The sequence below is a fragment of the Trachinotus anak genome, unplaced genomic scaffold (genome assembly GCF_046630095.1).
Source record: "Trachinotus anak isolate AG129_WGS33_773 ecotype Australia unplaced genomic scaffold, CSIRO_AGI_Tana_v1 ptg000011l, whole genome shotgun sequence".
NCBI classification, from domain to species: Eukaryota; Metazoa; Chordata; class Actinopteri; order Carangiformes; family Carangidae; genus Trachinotus; species Trachinotus anak.
The window spans coordinates 27,321,171-27,342,789 of NW_027273862.1; the positions used below are offsets into that span (position 1 = coordinate 27,321,171).

A 21,619-nucleotide genomic window follows, 5' to 3' on the forward strand; every position below is an offset into this window, starting at 1 on the left:
GAAGTTCATTTCATATTTATATCATTACGTAGTTTAATACATTTCTATAACTTCATTTAAGAAGATGAGCAGAATATATAAATGCATCAGCTAGCTACTGGTGGTGGATCTGTGTTACCTGAGCTGTGGGTCTTGAGGCTGATGGAGCCCGTGGAGCCTGTGCTACTGGTGCTTTTAGTCCGGGGGGACGTCACCCCAACCTGAGTGCTCATGCCTCTCCTCCAGGAGCCTGTGTGAGACACAGAGGGCGTCTTTCTCCCCGAGCCGCCCTTGTCAGACTCGTCAGAGATGTCGGAGGGGTTCCGGCGGCTCCACTTGGAGCCTGGCTCCATCCTGACCCCGCTGTCTGACCCGCCGTCTGGCCTCTTCACCTCGTCTCCTGACCAGGCCTGGTGCAACGCTGTGGAGGCCGAGTGCTTCTCTGCATCCGTCACAGGCTGGGAACACACACACACACACACACACAGTCAGATTTATTACTGCTGAAGAAAGCGTCTTTTATGAGACGCTGCCAAGTGGCTCTAAAAAGCGCTCCGTTTTATGACCGCAACCATCCTGCTGGGTAATCCTACCAGCATCCACACCACCACCACCTGAGCAGTTTGTCAGGAAGCTGTTTGACCACATTAGAAAGAGCTGCACTGTGAGGTCACAACGAGCAGAAAGAGCTCTCCCAGTTAAGTGAAAGGTGAGAGAAGAAGCTCAGGTTTTTTAGAAAAAGACTTGAACTTAAAGTTAGAAGCAAATCACAAGATTCAAGTCTTTCAGATCTGATTGACAGATACTGAAATAATGGAGACTTTGTCAGAAGAAAGACAAAGCTGTGTTTGTTCATTGCTAATTACAAGCCCTTTCAAAGCAACAGGTATATTGTTAAAGCATTCGAGGAACCTGATGCTGTCTTATTACTTTACACTTGTTCCAGGATTTTACCAGGGCAGAGACTTTAATATTTCTTCTTTTGAACCTTCAGATACAATAAAACAAAAATTAAAAAGTGCAGAAATAGTGGTGGTCCCTGCAGCAGAGTTTAACACAGAAAACACACTGAAGGCAATTTAGTGCTGCACTTCAAATTTCTTTTGCTGTTTTAAATAAAAGTATAACATAGCTAGCCTTTATTTAACTATCACAGTAAATTACAGCCGTTTAAGGGATGACGGCTGCTTTCGAGTTCTGCAGTCACCCAGGCAACACGAGAAAAAAGCAGCACGGTTCAGCTAATGCATGTTATTACCAGCGGACAGATGAGGCAGACTTTATTAAGCTGCAGTGTGTCAGAGCTGCTGCACTGAGAGAAAGGCTCCTTTGTACTCTCCTTTGTTTTTTCTTCAGCACCTTGACCTCAGCAGCTGTAACAGACACACGTCACATGATGACTGGCTCCACATCAGCCACAATATAGTGTGTGTGCTGAACTCAAGTGAGTCAGCTGATGATGTTATGGTCTCACCGATCACCTTACTGAACCGCAGTGGCTCTTAATCAGTGTTTAGTGATATGAGGCCAGAGTCAACATCAGCTTTAGCTTTGTGAGTCTCACATTCTTCTCTGAATGCAAGGAATGCTGGGAAAGACTGGCTTTAGGAAAAAGAGGCAAAGTGGAGGGACGACCATGCAGAGGTATGAAACAAGAGTTTGCAGCTGTCTGCATATAGTTTATATTTTAGTTTATATAGTAAATGTTGTTTGCACAATTTAACTGTAGAATTGGTTTCCTATAAGCGTCACTTTCACTATGCAATTCTTTCTGCCACCAAGCACAAATTTTCAGGCTTGATTTACAGCACAAAGGAAGTGCTGCTTCCATTGCACATCCAGAACAGCAGCAGGAGAGTAGTGCTTTTGTTTTTCCCGGTAGCTGTCAGTAGTTTTCTCCAGGTGGTGGACACGGTGGACAGTGGAACAACTGGAGTAACAGTGGAAACGGCAAAAGAAGAAGAGCCCCAGAGGAGACAAAGACGGCGAAGAGGGAGAGCGATAGGCTTTAAACCGACATTCAGTTGGCTTTACTTCTTCTGGATCAGCACGAGATCAGGGTTTCAGGGTTTCTAGTTCAGAGTGGGATTCTTACGGTTGTTGCTTGATTTGGACAGTAGCCAAGCAGATAGTGGTAGCCACGTTGCTAACACTCCTGCTAGCAGCCAAACGATTCATTGTCCATTTGATAATGTAAATACATAACACATTTCCTGGCAGTTACCTCTACATAATGAACACTACTATATTCTTCTCTGTGACAGCTGCACCACTTGGAGTTAAGTTTGTCTGTCGCCACTTTAACATCCTAAAATTTTACATTTAAATTTTAAAGCTTAACTTTTCCAGCTGCCCTCAAAATGGAGCTCGTGATCATATTTTTGTTGTGGGAAGTTGAGTGTATGATTGTTGTGAGTTGTGTTGAGATAACACTGTTGCTAGGCGACTGACAACAAAAAGGTTTGTTTGCATCTTTTTAAAAAAATTAGCTTTTTGCATTTGAATGTCATGTTTAGGAACATCTTTAAAAACATCATTGTGCATCACATCTCATGAACTCAGCTTTCAGAAAAGTTGCAAATATCAAATCAATGTTGTTCAAATGGCCAAAATAAAGTCACTGACGTCTGACAGGCGACATGTTTGAGTGACTGTTTGCTGGAGAAAACCTGTAGTTGTTCTCGTTGGTGTCCAATAACTGACAGCAGCTTGTAAAGCACTGCTGCAAACAGAGGGAGACCTGAGCCCACAAGGGTTCTGATGGAATTTCATCAAATCTGAATCTAGTATCAAATCCGCTTATTGAATCCAAATCCTTTTCAGTCTTTAACTTAATCTATTAAGACTTAACTTCCCACACACTGATATTAAAAGAATTAAAATTCAGGTTTTGTGTTTAGATAAATGACTTCGTGAACACTCTTTTCTAATAAAAAAGGAAAGGAGACAGAACTTGAAGCCAGATCCAAAATAAACTGGTTTGAAAAAAAGTCTTAAAAACTTTTCAATATTAATTTATGTGTGTGTGTGTGTGTGTGTGTTGTCTTACCTGTGTGTTGAGGCCCTTGCGCTGTGCCGCAGGCGTGTTGGCGTAGGAGGAGATGGAGGAGCTGGTGTTGATGTCATCAGTGTCGATGTTGTCACTGATGCCGCTGCTCACTGAGCTGCTGTCATCCCAGCTGAACACACACACACACACACACAAAACAGAGAGACTCACTTCAGTACTCTACACAATAAATTATCCAAAGTGGAGAGGATGGGAAGAGTCCACTTGGCTCTATGGGAACATGTTTCATTCCTCTTTGTAGAGACAGACGCTTCATTCACTCTGCAGACAGTCAGTGGAGCCTGAACACACGGCGGTGAGCTGTGATGTCATGAAAACCCCAACACTGCTCTGCATCAGTCGGCTGAACTCTTGACACACAGAGATGCTTTTCGAGGCAGCAGTCACATTTTCATTTTTGCAAATTCAAGGTAAAACTTTGAAGTTGAGCCCTCTATCACAGCTGCTGTTTAGCACAGATGAGTATACATCCACACTGCAGGTGTGATTATGGTTATGGGTGTGTCTACATTTAGACAACATATTCTCTATACTTCATTTTAGGAAAAGTGCTCTGCATAGTTATAACTCTGATAAATGAATACCACCTTTGTATGAATAGAAAAGACAAACTTCATCCATTAATTACAGTGTTAATACAAATGCAAATACTAAAAATCCAACATGAATCCGGGATCTGCGGCTGCCTGGTGATTCTCTTCCTCTGTTCTCCGTCTGAACTGACTTCACACACACAGGCTGAATGGGGTTGTCTATCACATGAACAAAGGCTCGACGGAGGGGTGACATCATGGTGTGTTTGTGTGTCTGTGAGCTGTTCAAACAGATCCATCTGAACAGAGCAAACACGCTGGGAGTTAATGCAGGATATTTGTAAATATGTGTGTGTGTGTGTGTGTGTGTGTGTGTGTGTGTGTGTGTGTGTGTGTGTGTGTGTGTGTGTGTGTGTGTGTGTGTGTGTGTGTGTGGATCCGCTTGGAGTCTGTGGGGGACAGGAAGCCCAGCCAGTTGGCAAACATCACTGTGAAAGGGCCAGGGGGAGGCTGATGGTGATGGCCAGTGTAGGGTTGACTGCACCAGAGGACACACACACAATCTAACACACACACACACACAGTTGGTGTTGTCAGAGTATGTGTATTTTTACCGTCATCAGAGGACCTTTCTGTTTAGACGAATGACATAAAAACCTGTTGTGAAAAGTCTTTTCTATGACGACAGTGAAACACGCCTGTACACAATAATAACTAATGACACACACACACACACACACACACACCTATCACAACAATCAGGGCTACAGTTAAAGATCATTTCCATTGTTGATTAAGCTGCTGATTGTTTTCTTTGCCAATAAACCGATCAACTGTTTAGTATATAAAATAGTCATCAAACGTTCTCAGAGGCCAAACCTGACGTCACCAACAGCCCAAAACAAAAAGACATTTTGCTTAAGCAATTAACTGATAATGAAAATTATTGTAGATGAATTTCCAGCTAATGGCCCAATTATCAACTCATCAAATCAACAGCTGCTTCAACACTACAATCATCATTAACAGTGGGTGTGCATGTTGCTTTTAAATTTTACTAGTATCAAAACGGCACCTGATTTCTTTGATGGTAATACCAAAAAATACTTTTTTAAAAAATACTATAAACCAGTTTATACAAACTCTGTTTTTCAAACTTCCAAAGTCAACAAAAACCCCTAAAAATATCAGTGTTCAATACTGCGGTAACACAAGCAGCCAAGAATGACTTTGCCAAAATGAAATTCAGTTTAAAAGGAGGAAAAATCAGAGACTAAGCATCTGCCCAAGAAATCAGCTATCACACACATAATTTACTTTATGATGCAGAACTATTTCACTCTGTCCTCAAAAAAGTACTGACGTTCAAACCCCAGTGCTACATATCAGATCCCATTCATCATTCATCTGTCAGGTCAGATTTTCAAACAAAAAAAGAAAGCAGCTTGGACGTCCTGAATGTTTCCCACCAGCACTTGAACACAACATCATAATTATGGCTTAAAAAAAAACTAAACAAAAACAAAGAACGTTCAATGGCTGAAATCCCAGATTCAGATTACCACCAGAATCTTATCAGCCGGTGCTCGGCAGAAACGCAGCCAAACACACATTTGCTGAGCGACCTGACAAACAGAGACTGAGGGGAACCACATCTTCCGTCTGGATTCACCAGCGGAGTAAATCAACCAGCAGCAAGCAGACACCGAGCTTCGGAGTTGAAAGCATCCGTGGAGCAGGCAAGCTGAGAGGTGCAGAGAGATTTAGAGTGACCACAACCGTCTCAACTCGTCCATACACCCACTGGGGAAAGTCCCACACACACACACATGCACACAAACACACACACACACACAGATACACAGAGAGAAAATAAAGATATGTGGACGGCCAAGAAGAAACGGACACATACAAACCCACAAAGGTCTCAACACTTCCTCAACACCAACTAAATCAAAGTCATCATTACTTGAAGCACAAAGTCTCCTTGACAGACACAGACACACACACACACACACACACACTCCCACTCACACACACACACACACACACACACACACTCCCACTCACACACACACACACACACAAACACATGCATCTACCTGGTCAGGGTGCCTGGGTTGCCGTGGGAACCAGTGCGCTGCGGGAAAATGCTAAGCTGGACAGAGAGCTTCATGACTCCATGCCACTGAGAGAGTTCACACAGACAAATATCTCTCCTGCTCCCTCTCTGTCTGCCTCTCTCTCTGAGCTTTCTCAGTCTCTCTCTCTCTCTCTCTCTCTCTCTCTCTCTCTCTCTCGCCCTGGCAGTCTTCCTAGATCGAGCTCCTTTGTCACTGGTTGCACTGATGCTTCATCCCTCGGGCACTGTTGGTCTCTCTCTGGACTAACAGACACAGAGACTGAGGATGGGGGGGCAGGGGGGAGGACCTGCCCTGCTGCTGGTAACATGAGCCTCCCCCGGGACTGTTAACCACTTCACTGCTGCTGCTGTGCCACTAATAGAGCACACTGAAACACATACAAACACACCCCGAGATCCTAAATAAGCCACTTCAGCCGAACAAGAATCGAATGGCAACACAAGTCAAAGCCACATGATCACAGACAAACTCCCTGAAACTCAAGGACAATCCTCATCCCACTGCTGCTCTACTCTGTGTTTCCCAGCTATGGTTTCTGTGCATGTGTGTCTGTGTGTGCAAGACTACAATTTCCCAGACAGATCCACCCTGACTAGCTGACAAGCCAGTGCTAATTAGAGATCAGGCCAAGCAGCGTGGCCCAGCCCACAGCCTCCTGCTGGCACAGCAACCCACCAGTTAACAACCGCCAGGCCCTTTACGGCCAATCACAGGAGACGGAGACATTAACCGCGCGCTGCCCCCACGAGGAAGCGGTGCCAAACACCGGCCGACAGAGCCGGCATCTGATAGATCATTACACAGAGGAAAGGAGGTGAAGTGCTCTTCCTCTTTAAGCGTCCGACTCTCTAACATTATTTCGCTGTGCAGATAGGTTTTTGGATTACGAGACTTCGGCTTTTGGGTGAACTGAGCCTTTAAATCTCCAGGAGCGTGCAGTTCAAACTGTGTGAGGTAGCTCCTCATCCACTCTCCCACTCTCCCACAGTAGTGGAGGAGGAAAAGTAGACCCACATCAAGACATGCCAGAGAGAAACCTCTCTTCTCACCAGGTCACTTTAGAGAGAAATTCTAGGGGGTCAGAGGTCAGAGGCCAAACCTCCAAACTTTCCTTAAAGAGAAGAGCGGAGTGGGGGAGGCAGGGGGGGCAATACAAAAAAAGGCTGCCTGGTGGGTCAGCCAATAGGAGTGACTGGTGGTGTCCTGAGAAAGAGGCCGTGGTTGTGTTTGTTTAACTTCTCTTGTGTGCGTCCCTGGGGACTGCGGTCGGTTGGTCTCTTGGTCGGCCCCGCAGTACTGTAACCCCCCCCTCCTGAAAACCCCCGTCCGACTCTGGCACATGCACACAGGCTCCGTGCCGCAGAAATATACACACAGACATGCGGCCATAACAGAGCTGTGAAGCAGAAGTAAGGGGATTTCCTGTGTTTGAGGGGCGAAGACTGGTCCTCATACTGCGTCTGGATCATATAACCCCAGATCTCTGTCTCTGTCCACACAGACAGACTGACGGGAGGGGGGGGGGCAGGAGAACTTTGACTTACAGCCCTCGGGGCCGAGGGGGGGGCACAGATGACACCATGGACAAGTTGATAGGTAAAGTCTGCAGACACAACATCAGAACAGAGGAGCCAGTGTTGTGACTTCATCCCAAACATATCAGCACCATCACAGACTTTACTCCTATCAGGAAATGTGGTTTGCATAAAGGCACAACATGGAAAACAAGTTTGTCTCCTGCAGTTTGCCCAGTACAACATGACTGTTTATCAGTTTTCAGTGGAAACATATCTTGGATGATTATTTTGTTTTTTGATACAAGTACTGATACAATATCTGATCAATACTTTGAGGAAGATCACTGTTTCTCTGCAAAACAATATTTTTTCATTTCACAAAAGAAGCCAATCTTCTGAAATTGTCCCTGAATGAATTAAAGTCTAAAATAGAAATAAATCAGGAAACATCTGAGGTGTAAACAAGACTGTGATTACTTCACAGAACTGAATGACAGATTGCAAACTGTATAAAACGAAGAAAATCGGTTTTGTTTAATATATTTTAAAAATTGTAAAATTTTTTATTTTCTTGTGTTTAATGTTAAAATCACTTTTCTTCTCATGATTGTATCTTCTACTGTTTAACTTCCAGTCGGTGACAGAACAATTCAGCCATACTACACAATCATGCACATAGCAGAAACACAGAGGAATGTTGTTTTGTGGTAAAAAAAAAAATACATAATGCAAAATCAATGCAAATGAGTCTACAGGCAGTGGAAAAGTAAAACAAAAATAGGACAAAACAAAACAGAAAATTGGACAGCAGGGTGTTTCAGCAGGCTCTGGAGGGTTGTTCTGCCAGTTTTACAGTGTCACAGAAAAACATTAAGCTTTCTTACATCAGTATCTGAGCTTGTAGCTGCTTTGTAGCTTGGCTCAGAAAAAGTTATTTCAGTGTTTGAGGGTTTATTAATACAGACAGGCTGCTGGCTGCTGAGATCTGAAGTATGATATCATCACCTGTCCTGAACCAATTAACTGTTTGTTTTCCACAACTGAAAAACAGGAAAATGTTGGATAATACAGAAGCAGAGATATTACTTTTAAATTACTGTAAACAAAAAAAAAACACTCCAAACCTGGTTCTAAAGCTTATTTTGTGTTCTTTTTGAAATTTGCAGTACTAAAAGGACACAGTGTGAGAGTGAGGGAGGCAGCGAAGGGGCCGTCGGGACGGGACCCGGCACATTCCGGGCCGGAGCCCAGGAGCCGTGTGGTACGAAAATGACACAGCTGTCCCTGCAGTGATGAGAAATGACAGGACTGGACTGGACAACACACTCAGGAATGTCTCTCTCTCTCTCTCTCTCTCTCTCTCTCTCTGTTGTGTCTGGTCCCATTGTCCCCTGTCTCGGGAAAACATTTGCTATCTGCACTCAAACAATCTATCAAAGCATTTCGATCCCTCTGGCTGCATCTCTTTCACACTAATTTCCTTTGACTCATCTCTCTCTCTCTCTCTCTCTCTCTCTCTCTCTCGCTCTCTGTTTGATGTATAAACACACACTCCCTTAGATTCGACCGACTTGATCCGGATCTGTGGTGAAAACACACCAAAGTGTGTCAACACGTGACACGCACGACCGAGCTCAGGCACACAGAGGAGATCTCTGAGCTGCATCCTCTTCGGGAGCAAGGAGCAAAATTTAAAATGCTGCTGGAATTTGTCACGTGTGTACTGACACGCTGCTTAAACACACATCACACACAAACCGACCTATTGTCACCTCAGTGCTAGAATGAAGCAAAGGCTGTAACTGCCTCTACGAAACCGGTGCACTGGATCCCAAAAAACTTCACCAGCTTTGTTTGGATGCAGCAACAACTTAACGGAGAAATCTGCCCAGAATCTGTCCTTTTCATGCTCATCTGGTTTGAAACCTTTAAAAGTGTCTCCAGATGACACATGATGAGCCACTTTAAGGAAATAAAATAGTTTCCTCTCTCTTTTTCCCACTATGCTCTCAGTTACTTCTCCATCTGAACTTAATTTTTTGTGTCACAGTGCAAAAATGTGCATTAAATAAAAGTTTATGATTGCTGATATAAAAGAACCAGTACATAAAATTGTGGAAAATGCTCCAATAACATCAAACTCCATCATTTTTAAGTATGGAAACAATAGATCAATACACTGACAGCTAACAGTGCATGAAAATACAGTCATCAAGCTTGATATTGCCTTTATTATACATATATGGACCTTCTAATATCCACTCAAACCCACAAAACTTTAATACAAACCCTTGTGGAGATCACAAACTCATATTAAACAGGCTGAATTTGGGGAAATGTGTAAAAACTTCATTCAAACATTTCATTACAGCTACAGTGAAGAGCTGGAATAAGCTGATGCAAAAATATTTTTATGATACTATCAGACAGTTTGGAATAAGAAGATTGTTCCAACCTTAAAGCTACTTAAGAGGAAACAAGTTAAAATCTGAAACTAAACAGTAGTTTTCAGATGTGAGTGATACCATCTGAGGCTCATGGGACAAAAACCTTAGCAACATATTGTTTTGTAGCCTGGTTCAAGAGTCCATGACACAAAAGGTCTGGCATGCAGACTTGTGTCCTGGAGCTTTTCCTGCAGCTCACATGGTGAAATGTGGATAATCAACATTATCCAGTTACTGTAACCTGCACAAACCTGCTGAGTTCCCGACTTCACACCTGCACCAAACCTCATGGAAAATGTCAGTCAGGGGAGGTATGAGGATTAAAACTCACCCTGTGCTGAGCGCTCCACAAACCACTCACTGTAGATGAATCAAAGTCCAATATGCTCTGCTCCTTTGCTCTACTTTCTCCATCTACTGTTTCCTCCTGGTAGAGACTGCAGGCTGGACACTGGACCAAGCCTCTGATCTCTGCGCTTCCCCTGAAAAGCTGCAGGCTCCGTGGCTAGTTCAGCTGGCTGAGGCTCATACTCTGCTCATACTTTACTTAGTAAAACAAAGAAACTGGACAAGCACAGAAAAACACAAACAGCCTTAAGCAAATAACAGTGAGCAAAGATCACGAGAGAAGAGCTGTGGAGCTTAGAGCCGAAATGTTTGGGATGTGGGGTAGGAAAAGCCTTTTTTACCTGAGAAAGCCCCACCCTCTGCAGTGTGTGTTTCCTAGGGCGAGGCAGGTGTGCTTATTAAAAGCCCAAGGGGGGGTGGAGGGGTCTGCTGATACAGTATCCATGGCAACCAAAACATCATGTCTCTTAGGACTCTGTCTGTTTCTCTCTTCTCATAACAAACCTCTTATTAATTTTCCCCCGCCGACTCTCTTTCCTTCCCTCTCCATGTAAATCAAGACCCTCAGCCCTAATTAATGCCACCTCCTCCCACACACATGTGGGCAGCAACTTTCCTCTGTGTGTGGTACACTGCAAAAAAAATCCCTGTCTCCCCCACTGAGGTTGCCTGTTACGGTTTGTGTGTAATTTCTTTCAGTAAAGAGTTATTGCAGAAAAAAGGAAGCTTCCTTAGCTAACAGGCTAACTGTCAGCCTGATAGCTTGTTAGCTTGGTTGCTAACAGGACAATAAGGTGACACAGTTTATTTAAAAGTCGTACTTACATCATGAACTCCTGTCTGCAACCTACTCCACTTTTGTGGAGCAGGTTATACTCTGACAGAGAAAAAGTTACAATAACTGTCTTTATTTTGGACTTTCTGGCTCTCTGTAGGTTCTATTCATGTATCAGAGGTCAGTAAGGTCGAACTTTATTTGTGCAGCTACACTCTACTTCCACGGTTCATCGACTGATCAGTGATTCCACTGGGAGAAATTGATTTCACTGCAAAAGTTTGCTATTCAAGAGCTGGTGAGACCTGCCTGTAAGGCAGAATGACGAATAAAAAATTTACAAATAAAATAAAAATAAATAAAATGTTGATCTGTCTTGGAAACAGATTTAAATGATCTCACAGAACTGGTTATTTCCTTTTCCACAGACAAGACTAAAATAAGTAAGATGGAGATTTTTGCAGTGTAGGTGGAGGAGCGTTCTGCAGCAGCTGGGGTATGTGGGTGTGTGGGAGCATCATTAACTTGGGAACATATTTGGCCTCACAGCTTACATGGAGTAGCCACAGATTGTGGGTCAGACTGCTCCAGCGTGCCCCAGAATGCCTCGCCGGCATGGCTTCGTTACAAACACACACACACACACACACACACACATTGTGTGGACACAGCAAAAGGCTGCTTTCAGTTTGAACATGGCTGGAGGCATTTATAGTATTTAGTATTCGTGGGGAGTCAAAGGCTGTGTGAGAGTCTAGATATCTGAGGAAAAGTATTTGTTTGAATAGCGTTTTGTGTGTGTGAGTGTGTGAGTGCAGAAGATAAGGAGAAAGCAGACAAAGGAGAATCGCAGGCCAGATGTTTAAAATACTTTCCCCATGGTGAATATTTACTAAAACATTTCTTTTTTTTTTCCCTTTTCTTGACAAAACCAAATCTCAAGGCAGACTGCGTGAGTCTGCTGTAGCTTGAAGACCTCAGTACATTTCTTTTTAATCAGCTGCTGCACATTTTCAGCTCCAGGAGTTCATTTGAAGGTTGTAAGGCGAGAAGTTTCATACTCTCCTCTTTTACCTGTTAATGCACATGGTTTACTGATGCTCATCTAATATATGGAGGAATGGGACAGATCCCATGTGGCAGCATGTGGAAAGCTCTCAGTTGAACACTGTTGAGTTATCATGGTGCCAAGTTCTACATAGCAATTTCAGTTCTGGACCCTTACAATCAAGCAGTGTGATTTAAAAGGGAATGAATCTCAGCTGTTAGGTCATGTAGTTTAAAATTACTTCATTGTTTCATTATGAGATGTAATTATGGGGGAAAAATAATGTAAACTCCAGCGACAGCCACAGATGTTTTAGGTGTGTTCATCATTTTCCCTGGTGCCACTCATCCTGGTAACCCAACACTCAGCCTGCACCCTTCTGCCATCATTAACCAAAAACTCCTGGTATTCCAGAGTGGAGCTGAGGAGCAACACACACACACACACACACACACCAGACTGGGACAGAAACACACACACACTCTGCTGAGCAGGGTTTGTGTGGGAGAAGTGGTGAAACAGCAGCTGTGATCAGCACTGACAGGTTGATGTCATCTACAAGTAGGACAAGACCCACCAGGGGAAAGGTTCAGGGGGGTAAAAGTGCAGATGAAGTAGTGTTGCTGTGATTATCATACAAATAGACTCCTGGTTCTGCAGGGAGCAGGACTGCTGGCTCATGAAACGACAGGAACAGAGGGAGGGGAGGAAACCGATCCAATGATTATTATTACAGTGGGAGCCTGGGAGCAAACCACAACATTCACTCTGCTGAACCAGGGGGAGCAGGTGGAGGTGGGGTTACTGAGGACAGACAGAGAGACAGACAGGTAGAGGGCGAGACAGGTGGAGCGCCAGGTGTTGTAGCTGAGGAGAAGAGCTGATAAAGGAGGGTGAACCTCTCTCGCTCTCTCCCTTAGGCCACCGGGGAACCTGCTCAAGTCCAGACAGAAGAGATAACACACTGGAGCTTGGGGCATGTGTGTGTTACAGTGAGTGTGTGTGTAATGTGTGTGTAATGTGTGTGTATGTGTGTGTCTGAGTGGTATAACATGTTCTAAACAACAGTTGCAGGTGGGATTAAAGCCCTCCTGAGATGCGTTTGACACACACACACACACACACACACACACACACACCTACAGACACTGTGAACTTCAGACAATGAACCATGAACATCCACTTTACTCCAAGTTACATAGTGATTCCGCTTAATGGGGGCAGACCAAATAATTTGTATCATAATAATGTAAACATTTAATCAAAAAGGGCTTTTACTTTGAAGTAACTTCAAAGTAAAATCACACCTGACACTGTCCACTGGCTGCATAAGATTAGGGAGTGTTTCAGTTTGTAACCCGCTGTGCTGCTGTGTTAACGGTCACTCAGACAGAAAACAGCTTTATGCTATAAATCTCAGGGGGTTGTGTAAGTGCGTGTGTGGGGTTGGGGGGGTTGGGGGTAGTGTGTGTGTGTGTGTGTGTGTGTGTGTGTGTGTGTGTGTGTGTGTGTGTGTGTGTGTGGTGGGGGGGGGGTACGATCCTGGATGGCAGCCGATCCTGGATGGCTGCTTTGAGTTTTACTTCATCAGATGCCAACAGGCTGCACAATAGTTTATCATAAGAGAAGGGATTTTACAACACAGTAGAATTGCACAATTCACACAGCACAGTAACCTGCCAGGAATGTGGGCTCGAATGTATTTGATTGGCCAGTGCAGTGCGATGCCAGATGATGTCACATTGCGTTGTGGTAAAAGTTGACCAAGGTTCACCTGGGATTTCTTTGCCAGAGCATCAGTGAATTAAAGTTATTTGCAGTGCTAACATCGACCAACACACGGACTTTGAAGGCTCAGTAACACAAAGACAAGAGAAGACATGGCAGGTTTATTTGTACGCTGCCTTTGAAACACAACTCAAGATAGTTCACAAAAGCCATTAAATCAACAAAATGAGAAGCATGATGAAAGGTGTCAGGATGAGTGACGGCTGAGGAAGTGTTTTAACGTGCTGACGGGAGGTGTTTGTGTCACTAGAACATGCTGTTTGTTGTGTAAGAAGCAGAGCAGCAGTTAATAGGTTAACATAAAAAAACATTATCCCTGCTGGTTGCTCCGGCTTGTGACATCTGTTGCCTTTTAATTTGATGTACCTACAGCTCAGGTGCAGATCATCTGGCCTCTTCGCTCTGTCAGGTGCCTCGTGTTGGTTTAAACCCTCTCACATCGAGCTGCTTACTGTCTGACCTCTTAGTAATGATGCCAACTGGCCTTTACCTGACAAGAGATTAAGTAGTTTTATTTAAAGCGTTGATCTCCTGGAGTTGCTGTGGTTAAGTCTTTTCAGTTACTCACGCTGACTAAACAAAATGACTTTCTGTCTTCTGTCATGGATTATTTTACACTTGCTGAATTTTTTTTCCCATGATGCACATGAAGTATGTCAAACGTAGAATAGAGGGATAGATCTTTCAGAGAAACGTCTAAAACACCAGTGGGATCCTTTATCCACACTGTCACCTCATTATATTGATTTATATACTTTTTACATGTGAAAGCATCAGTCATCAGAGTTGTGTGTTGTTTTCCTCTCTCTTCTTTGTGTGAAATTATATCTTCAACGCCTGAGCAAGAAGGGGAGGGGCCGGAGTCGCTAACACTCAGCTACAGTGGTTTCACACCACAAAGACCTTTTCTTTGTCTGCTTTAACAAAGAGAATTCAAATCACACGACGGACCATTATAGATAGCTTCCTCTTTCTCCTGCCGCAGAGATAAATGACAGGGATAAGCGTGCTCACTCACACACACACACACACACACACACACACACACACACACACACACACACACACACACACACACACACAGAGTTTCTAGTCTTTATTGTCTCTGCCTTTTCACTCAGCCTTGCAGGTCCTGTTGTCCCATGACTCAGTGTGACCCTCTTTTGCCTCCACGCTCTGTTTTACATACGTTTGACAGTTGGTAAAACTAGTTTTTGCATTTACAACAGTCACCACCTCAGTTCATGACCTGATATATACTTTGAGCTTTATGCAGGCTCTTGTTATCTGAATGAGCCTCCCCCACTGACGAGCTTTTCCGGCCGCATCTTTCACGCCCCTCATTAGTCCGGGCTCAATCTGATCTGGAGGGTTTTTAGCGTGAAGTCTTAAAAGTTTTTCTACAGCTCCCACCTGTGAACCTCGACCTTTTGAAGCTCCTGACCTCCTCGTCCAGGGGTCATGAGGTTTTTTGCCCCAATGCCATGGTGACACCCAACACCTTTCCCCTCCCCCACTTCCTCACCGGCTGCATCTTTAAACCAGAGAACATTAAAAAAAAGTATTTAAACTCTAGCAGGTTTATAGATGGCTCACACACCCAGTGAGCAAATACAGACTGCACACACCTCTGACACCCATGAACTACAAAATGTTGGAAGCACATACAGAGGAAGGTGCTCACCCTCCTCCACCTGCACAAACCGCACCATTAAACCACCTCTCATGTATTAAATTAGCCTCATCGTTTACAGCAGAACACCAGTCACCCTCCTCTTCCCTCCAGCTCCTCTGGTTTGGGTTTATTATGCTAATGAATGTTATCTGCCGCTTCCCCAGTTCTCCTAATTAATCCAAACTAAGAGCAGTAAGCACATTTATCAGACATTCCTTCAGGGGGAAGGAGGAGGTGTGGTTGAGAGGAGTGGGGGGGGGGGGGGGGGGGTGGGGGGGGTGGGGGGGCACCTCACCCCCTCTTCATTTTAAAACTCTCTCCTTGCCCTTCTCTCTAATCTCATGAAAGCAATAATGAAGCTGTCTGAAGATCATGAAAGAAGAAATGAGAAGTTCATAGAGAAGCTTTACCTGCTGGATCGCTCAATTAAACCTCACAGGGAAACATGAAAGCACAAAATCAAACGAAGATCAATTTAAAAAAAAGGAGAAATCCCCCAATTTTTATCATTTAATTTGCTCCCAGTTTCTTCTACTCGCTGCACTCTCTAATCAAAACAAGGTACAAGGGAGGAGGGAAGGAAAGGGGGTGGAGGGGAGAGATGAAAGGTGAGGAGGACAGTTTGTGTTTAGCTCCATCTGAGGGCCAGAGGAGTTTATTGTGGAGGACTGAATGTGTGTGTTTGTATGCATGCAGGGTAAATGCCAGCAAGAGGGCAAAAGTCAAAAGGCTGGAAGGTTTAGAGGAAAAGCTGCTTGAAACGACTACAGCACGTCTGTCTGTGCGACACATCACCGTAAGACTCAAAGCTTTGTTTACAATTTTAAATGTTCTGAAGCACAAGAAGATGGTTAATGTCTTTTTGCCCAGTTTATCCTCCATTCATTTATTCTCATAGTCACCGTCGTCCGTTCTGCAGTCCATCTTAATATCAAGCTTGTTCCCTCCCCCCTGCTCTGCCTCTCTTTCTGCCACCCCCTCCCCATCCTTTTATTTTGCGACTCGGCCTTCATCCATTCCCGTCTGTCACTTAGCCAGGAACCAAATCCCTCTCCATCTCTGTGACAGGACAAAGACGGCAGCGCCTCGCCGAATCACTCACACCGACACGCAACGCTGCAGAAAGTCCCACCGACACGCAAATACTCAGCCGATCTTCCCTCTTAACGACATGTTGTGGCCTATAGTCCTGATAACACCCACAGAAACGCACGTGTCTCACTGCTGCTCTTCTGTGTGGTGGTGCAAGCCTGAGCAAAACCTGTGCAGCCTCAATCTGAGAAGTGGAGAGTTGGAACATTTTCTATCATGAAACTGGAGAGAGATGGAGTAAGACTCAGATCACTGCAGACGGAGACTCAAATACGACTTAAAATGGTAAAATATTCTGCGTATTTTTCTTATTTGGTGCATTCCATTCTATAATAGCAAGAGGTTTTCATGATGAAATTTTACGACAGCCTGTTAACATTGAGCAACACACAGGATGTGATGGTGTTTGAGCTGTTTTCCATTTGTTTTTTATCAATTTCAAGTGCCGCTGAAACGTTGCTGTTATGACCAACACTCTCCCCATAGGCTGCTGTTTGTGTTTTAACTCATATCTGTGATATATAAAATGTTTATGCTTTAAGATCATTTTTCCATCTACACCTGTAAAAGCCGCAATTAAAGGACCCCTTCCATTTCACTGTTTTTGAATCAGAGCTGATGAGGCCAAAAAGAGGAATCAACAGTGTTTCAGCTTCCGGATAACAGGACAACATACCTTCACTTCCTGTATGATAAAACTAGGAAAAGGCAGGAAGTGGACCAGGAAGCATCACAAGCACAGGATGCGTCCTCAAGCTCATTAGCTAACTTTATTTATTATGTATGCCCAAATTCGCACAACTGGCCACAAATGAGCAAACACATGAAGTTCAGCATCTTCAGTTGGAGTCCAGTGCAGTGGAAGGTCACCGAGCTCGCCCTTGTGAGTGTGAACTCAGCAGAAGGTAATAAAACAGCGTTGAAATTCACTCAGGCTCACAGATCCTGCACTCATTCACCAAAACATCTGTGCCTCATCTGCATCACTAAAGAATAACGACACAGAAATGTGAACTTCAGAAGACTATTTTATAATCTGAGTATGGACCAGTTTAGTTTCAGTTGGAATAAATAGAGCAAGATAAATTACTCCTGAAATAAAGTGAACATCACACTGGTCGCCTCTAAGAGAATAAGAGGGGGGGGTTTCCAGACCTACCTGTCAGCATCTCCCTGTCCTGATGATGTGTTTCGATGGAGTGTCTCTCGGACGGCGGTCATGCTGTCAGGCAGGCGGTTCAGGCGCCGTGTGTACAGACCCAATCCTCCGTCAGTCATATAGCTGCAAAACACAACAAAGTACATTATACACAGGCAAAGTAAAGCACGTCCGAGACGCACAATTAAAGGGCTCAGAGAGGATGATTTGAAGTTGTGCAGCACCACACTTTGTTTTAAGACTTTGGCCAGAGTTGACACACTCTGTTCCTCTTCTCAGAGCTGCTGTTGTTGTTGTATATAGAGCAAAGAGGAGCCCACATCCATCTAGTTTTCCGGCTGAGGCAAAGCGCTCATCAATCAGGCCTAAACGGTTGGCAGCAGGCTCCCACACAAACTCTGAAGACAGCAAACTGTCTGACTGAAGACACATGTCTCTCATGTGGCCAGTGGTAAACAGCAGCAGTCTTTAAGAGGAGTGGCAGCTCAGTTAGACAGAGGATGAGTCTGTTCTTTATTCTACAGGAAGGAGGTTGGCATCCATCACCAACACTGAGTCCATCATCCACTCCAGGCTGGGATATTATGATTGACTGAGTGGATGAACATTAAGAGAGGCTAAAAATACACTGTCTATGTAAGTGCAGCATAAGTAGGTCATTCACTTCATCTCATAATGGAAAATTACATTTGAAAGAAGCTGATTTATTGGTTGTCAGAGTCAGAGGCCGACCGTTAGCAGCAGTTACAGTCTGGAGCTGATGCCGAGGCCCTCGACACTAACACAAACATTCCCATTCAAACTAAAACAACACGAACTAATCCCATAAATATTTACCCGTGGAGGAGACTCCTAATGGAACTAAATATTGGCTCATATAGCCCAGGTGTAATTTAATGAAATGTTTGCTGATTTAATGCTGAGGCTGGGTGAATGCTCTCTGTGTGGGACATTGATGATTCTGTTTGTGCAGTTAAGTGAGTAGAAAAATAATCCCAGTGAGAGTCCGACCACTAAAACACTCTCTGCGTTATCTCTGTGTGCATCTTAGAAAGAGGGAGTCCAGCACACACACACACACACACACACACACACACACACACACACACACACATCTATACCTACATGTATATACAGTATACACACAGTACAGTGTTTCCTATAGACAGAGCCCCTTTGTGTAGCCTCCAGTCAAACAGAATCAACATCTGAGCTGTGACACAGCAACAACAAGTCACGGAGCAGAGAGCAAACCTGTTCAGATGCTGAACAAACAGCAGCTTTTATAACATTTACCGCTGCAATGAAAACAAGCTGAAAACACTATGACGACACATCACCGCTCTATAAAGTTGACATTGTGAATTTATACCAACAGATCCAGCAGATCCACAGCAATATTAGCATTAATTCAGAGCCCGTATTTTTGTCCACACTCCTTTTAGCTCTGGATTTGGTCTCCATCAGCTTTCTGAGAATAAAAATCTGGCTTTTTAGCTGATAGATCTTTAATTTCTTTATTTCATTATTGTATTTTCTTTAATTTCAGAGTGCAGGCTGGAAAACTGAAACAATCAGCTAAAACAGGATAAAAAAAGAAACAAAGACAGCAGCAGATCCTTGCATTTCAGCAATTATTTGTAATTTTTTCTTGATAACTTACTTGAATTATTAATTCCTTTTTCTACTGTTTGCCTTTTGGGACTGATTTGTTGCACCCTGCAGCAAGACAACACAACTGTTTCAGCAGCAAATCTGAAAGTAGCAGATGTTGCACTTTCTCCCCAGAACATGAATGAACGGCCACTCTCTCAGGTCATCTGGTAGCAGTCTGCTAATCATTCCCAACGGTCCAAACTACAGATGGAGATTCTGCTTTTTTTTTTTTTCCACGATGCACCAAAAAGCCTGGAACAAACTTCCAGATGAAAGAAGACTTGCCTGATTCTGACAGATTAAAAACCTTTATATTCACAGTTGCTTTTATTAAGTTTTCATCAATAAATATTAAAATGGTTTCTATCATTTTAATTTGTGGTGATTTGATGTTTCACGTTGTATTTTTAGGTCTGCTGAGGTAATATAAATAAACCTCCCTTATGCTGCAGGGTCACAATCAGGAATCCTGACAACCACCGAAGTTAGATCTTTTGAATCTATTTAATATAACACGTGTTGTGTAACAGATTTCACAATAACAAGAGAGACAACAGACAAATAAGACAGTTGAAATTGACTCTGAGGGGGGTGAGCTGCCCCTTATGGGAAGCATCCATCATCCCAAAGCAAAGTCACCTTGAAGATGGCCTGGCAGCCACACACACACACACACATATATATTACTCCTTCACACTAATGAGTAACTGAGCCTCCCTGTCTCACTGCTTCAGTTGCCTGTTAACCTGTAACCTTCTGCAGCAGGAGAGACGTGTCCAAACAAGACATTTTATGGGCTGAAACTGAGCAGCTTTACACAAGCGTGCAACTAACAGAAGCAAAACTTCTTGAGTAAAATGAAACTGCAGAGATATTTGACTTGTAGATAATGTGAACACAGTGGCAGTGACAGGAGCAAATTCACAAAAAGTCACACTCGCCTCAAGAGCTTCTGACTTCTGCTGATGGTTTAAAGATCTCTGACGTACCTTTCTGCCTCAAACATGGTGTCACAGTTAGTCCAAAGCAAAACACACAGGTCCGGGTGAGGGTTGATCCCGGTTGATAAAAATCTCCAAAGCAGAGGTTTCCGTTTTTTTTTTTCCCCCAACCGTCTGGCTACTGTCTGTTATCACGTCTGAGCCTGTGAGCGATATCTGCTGTTATGTGAACAATATCACCAGGTGAGAGCGTGTTTAACCATGGTGATATCACAAGTGAGTGCACACTATCAGTGAACCCTCCACGTACAGATTATGTGTCCATGTGCAGAGTGTGTGTTGCGCTGTGGGAGCTCAGTGTTGGTATGCAGCCTCTCTCCTCAGCTACACATGCTCTTCCCTCCTGGCTGGAGGTTGGGTCTGTCTGTGAAAGGTGGAGGTGGAGGAGGGATGGGAGGGAGGAAGGAAGGGAGGAAGGGAAGGGAAGGGAGGGGAAGGGGGAGGCCGAGGGGTAGATTGGGCAACATACCCCCAAGCCAAGGAGCTAGGGAGGGGGGTGTCCTAGTCTCCATGGGCCAGAGAAGCCAAAAGGAAAAACAGAGGAGGGGGTTGGAGACTGAAGAAAACCACTGCAGATACTAAAGCGGTGTCATCAGACATATTATCTATTAAATTAATTCACTATCAAGACCCGTGAATGTTTAACCGATCAATTATTGTTCAGTTCTCTTTTCAAATCATCAATTAATCTATTAGTCTATAAAATGTCAGAAAACTGTGAGGAATTTGCAGAAGCTGACATCTTCATGTTGCTTGTTTTGACCAATCAACATCAATAATCCGCTCTCTCTAATTGTCCTTATCTGTATATATGTGTATATAGTCTGTCTTTCCACTTTAACATTGCCTTCTTTGTGCCCTGTTCTTGCTTGGTCTTAATATCAGCTCTCTGTTTTTATATTGCCTTTTGAGCCCCTTGTTTTGATTGTCTAAGCACTCTGTGAACTCTATTTATATAGCAAGTTATTATCCTCATTATTAAAAACCTAAAAATATCCAATTTACAATGATATAAAACAAAGAAAAGCAGCAGACTACAGTAAAAGAAGCTAAAAACTGTATTTTTTTCTTAATAAATAACAAACAGTTGATCAGTTATCAAACTGATTTTGACTGATTTTCTTTCAATTGACTTCTTGATTCATCTACTAATGGTTCCAGCATGAGAAACACAAGTGGCATATAAGCAGCAGATGGTTTTGGTTTTATGTGCTGACGGATCTCAGCCCCAAGGTGAATGGAATTTCATTTGTGAGGCTTGTAGCATTGAAAACTCTGCTGATTTATTTGAAAGCCAGTTTTAATAATGCAAGTTCACTACATCTCCATTATACTGGGTTGGAAGCCAATATCTGAAAACTCTGGGAAATGGAACCAAAACTATTTG

The 21,619-nt window shown here is 43.6% G+C and overlaps 1 protein-coding gene across 7 annotated transcripts in view; it reads right to left on the reverse strand.

The window, feature by feature from the left end:
• nav2a (neuron navigator 2a) overlaps positions 1-21,619 on the reverse strand; it is a 215,282-nt gene that overhangs the window by 26,086 nt on the left and 167,577 nt on the right. For all 7 annotated transcript variants that reach the window (XM_071489495.1, XM_071489496.1, XM_071489494.1 and 4 more), the window contains 3 exons: positions 17,576-17,698; positions 3,029-3,158; positions 119-437 (listed from right to left, as the gene is read on the reverse strand). In XM_071489495.1, coding sequence (XP_071345596.1) covers positions 119-437; positions 3,029-3,158; positions 17,576-17,698 — 572 coding nt within the window. The remainder of the gene's footprint in view (positions 1-118; positions 438-3,028; positions 3,159-17,575; positions 17,699-21,619) is intronic.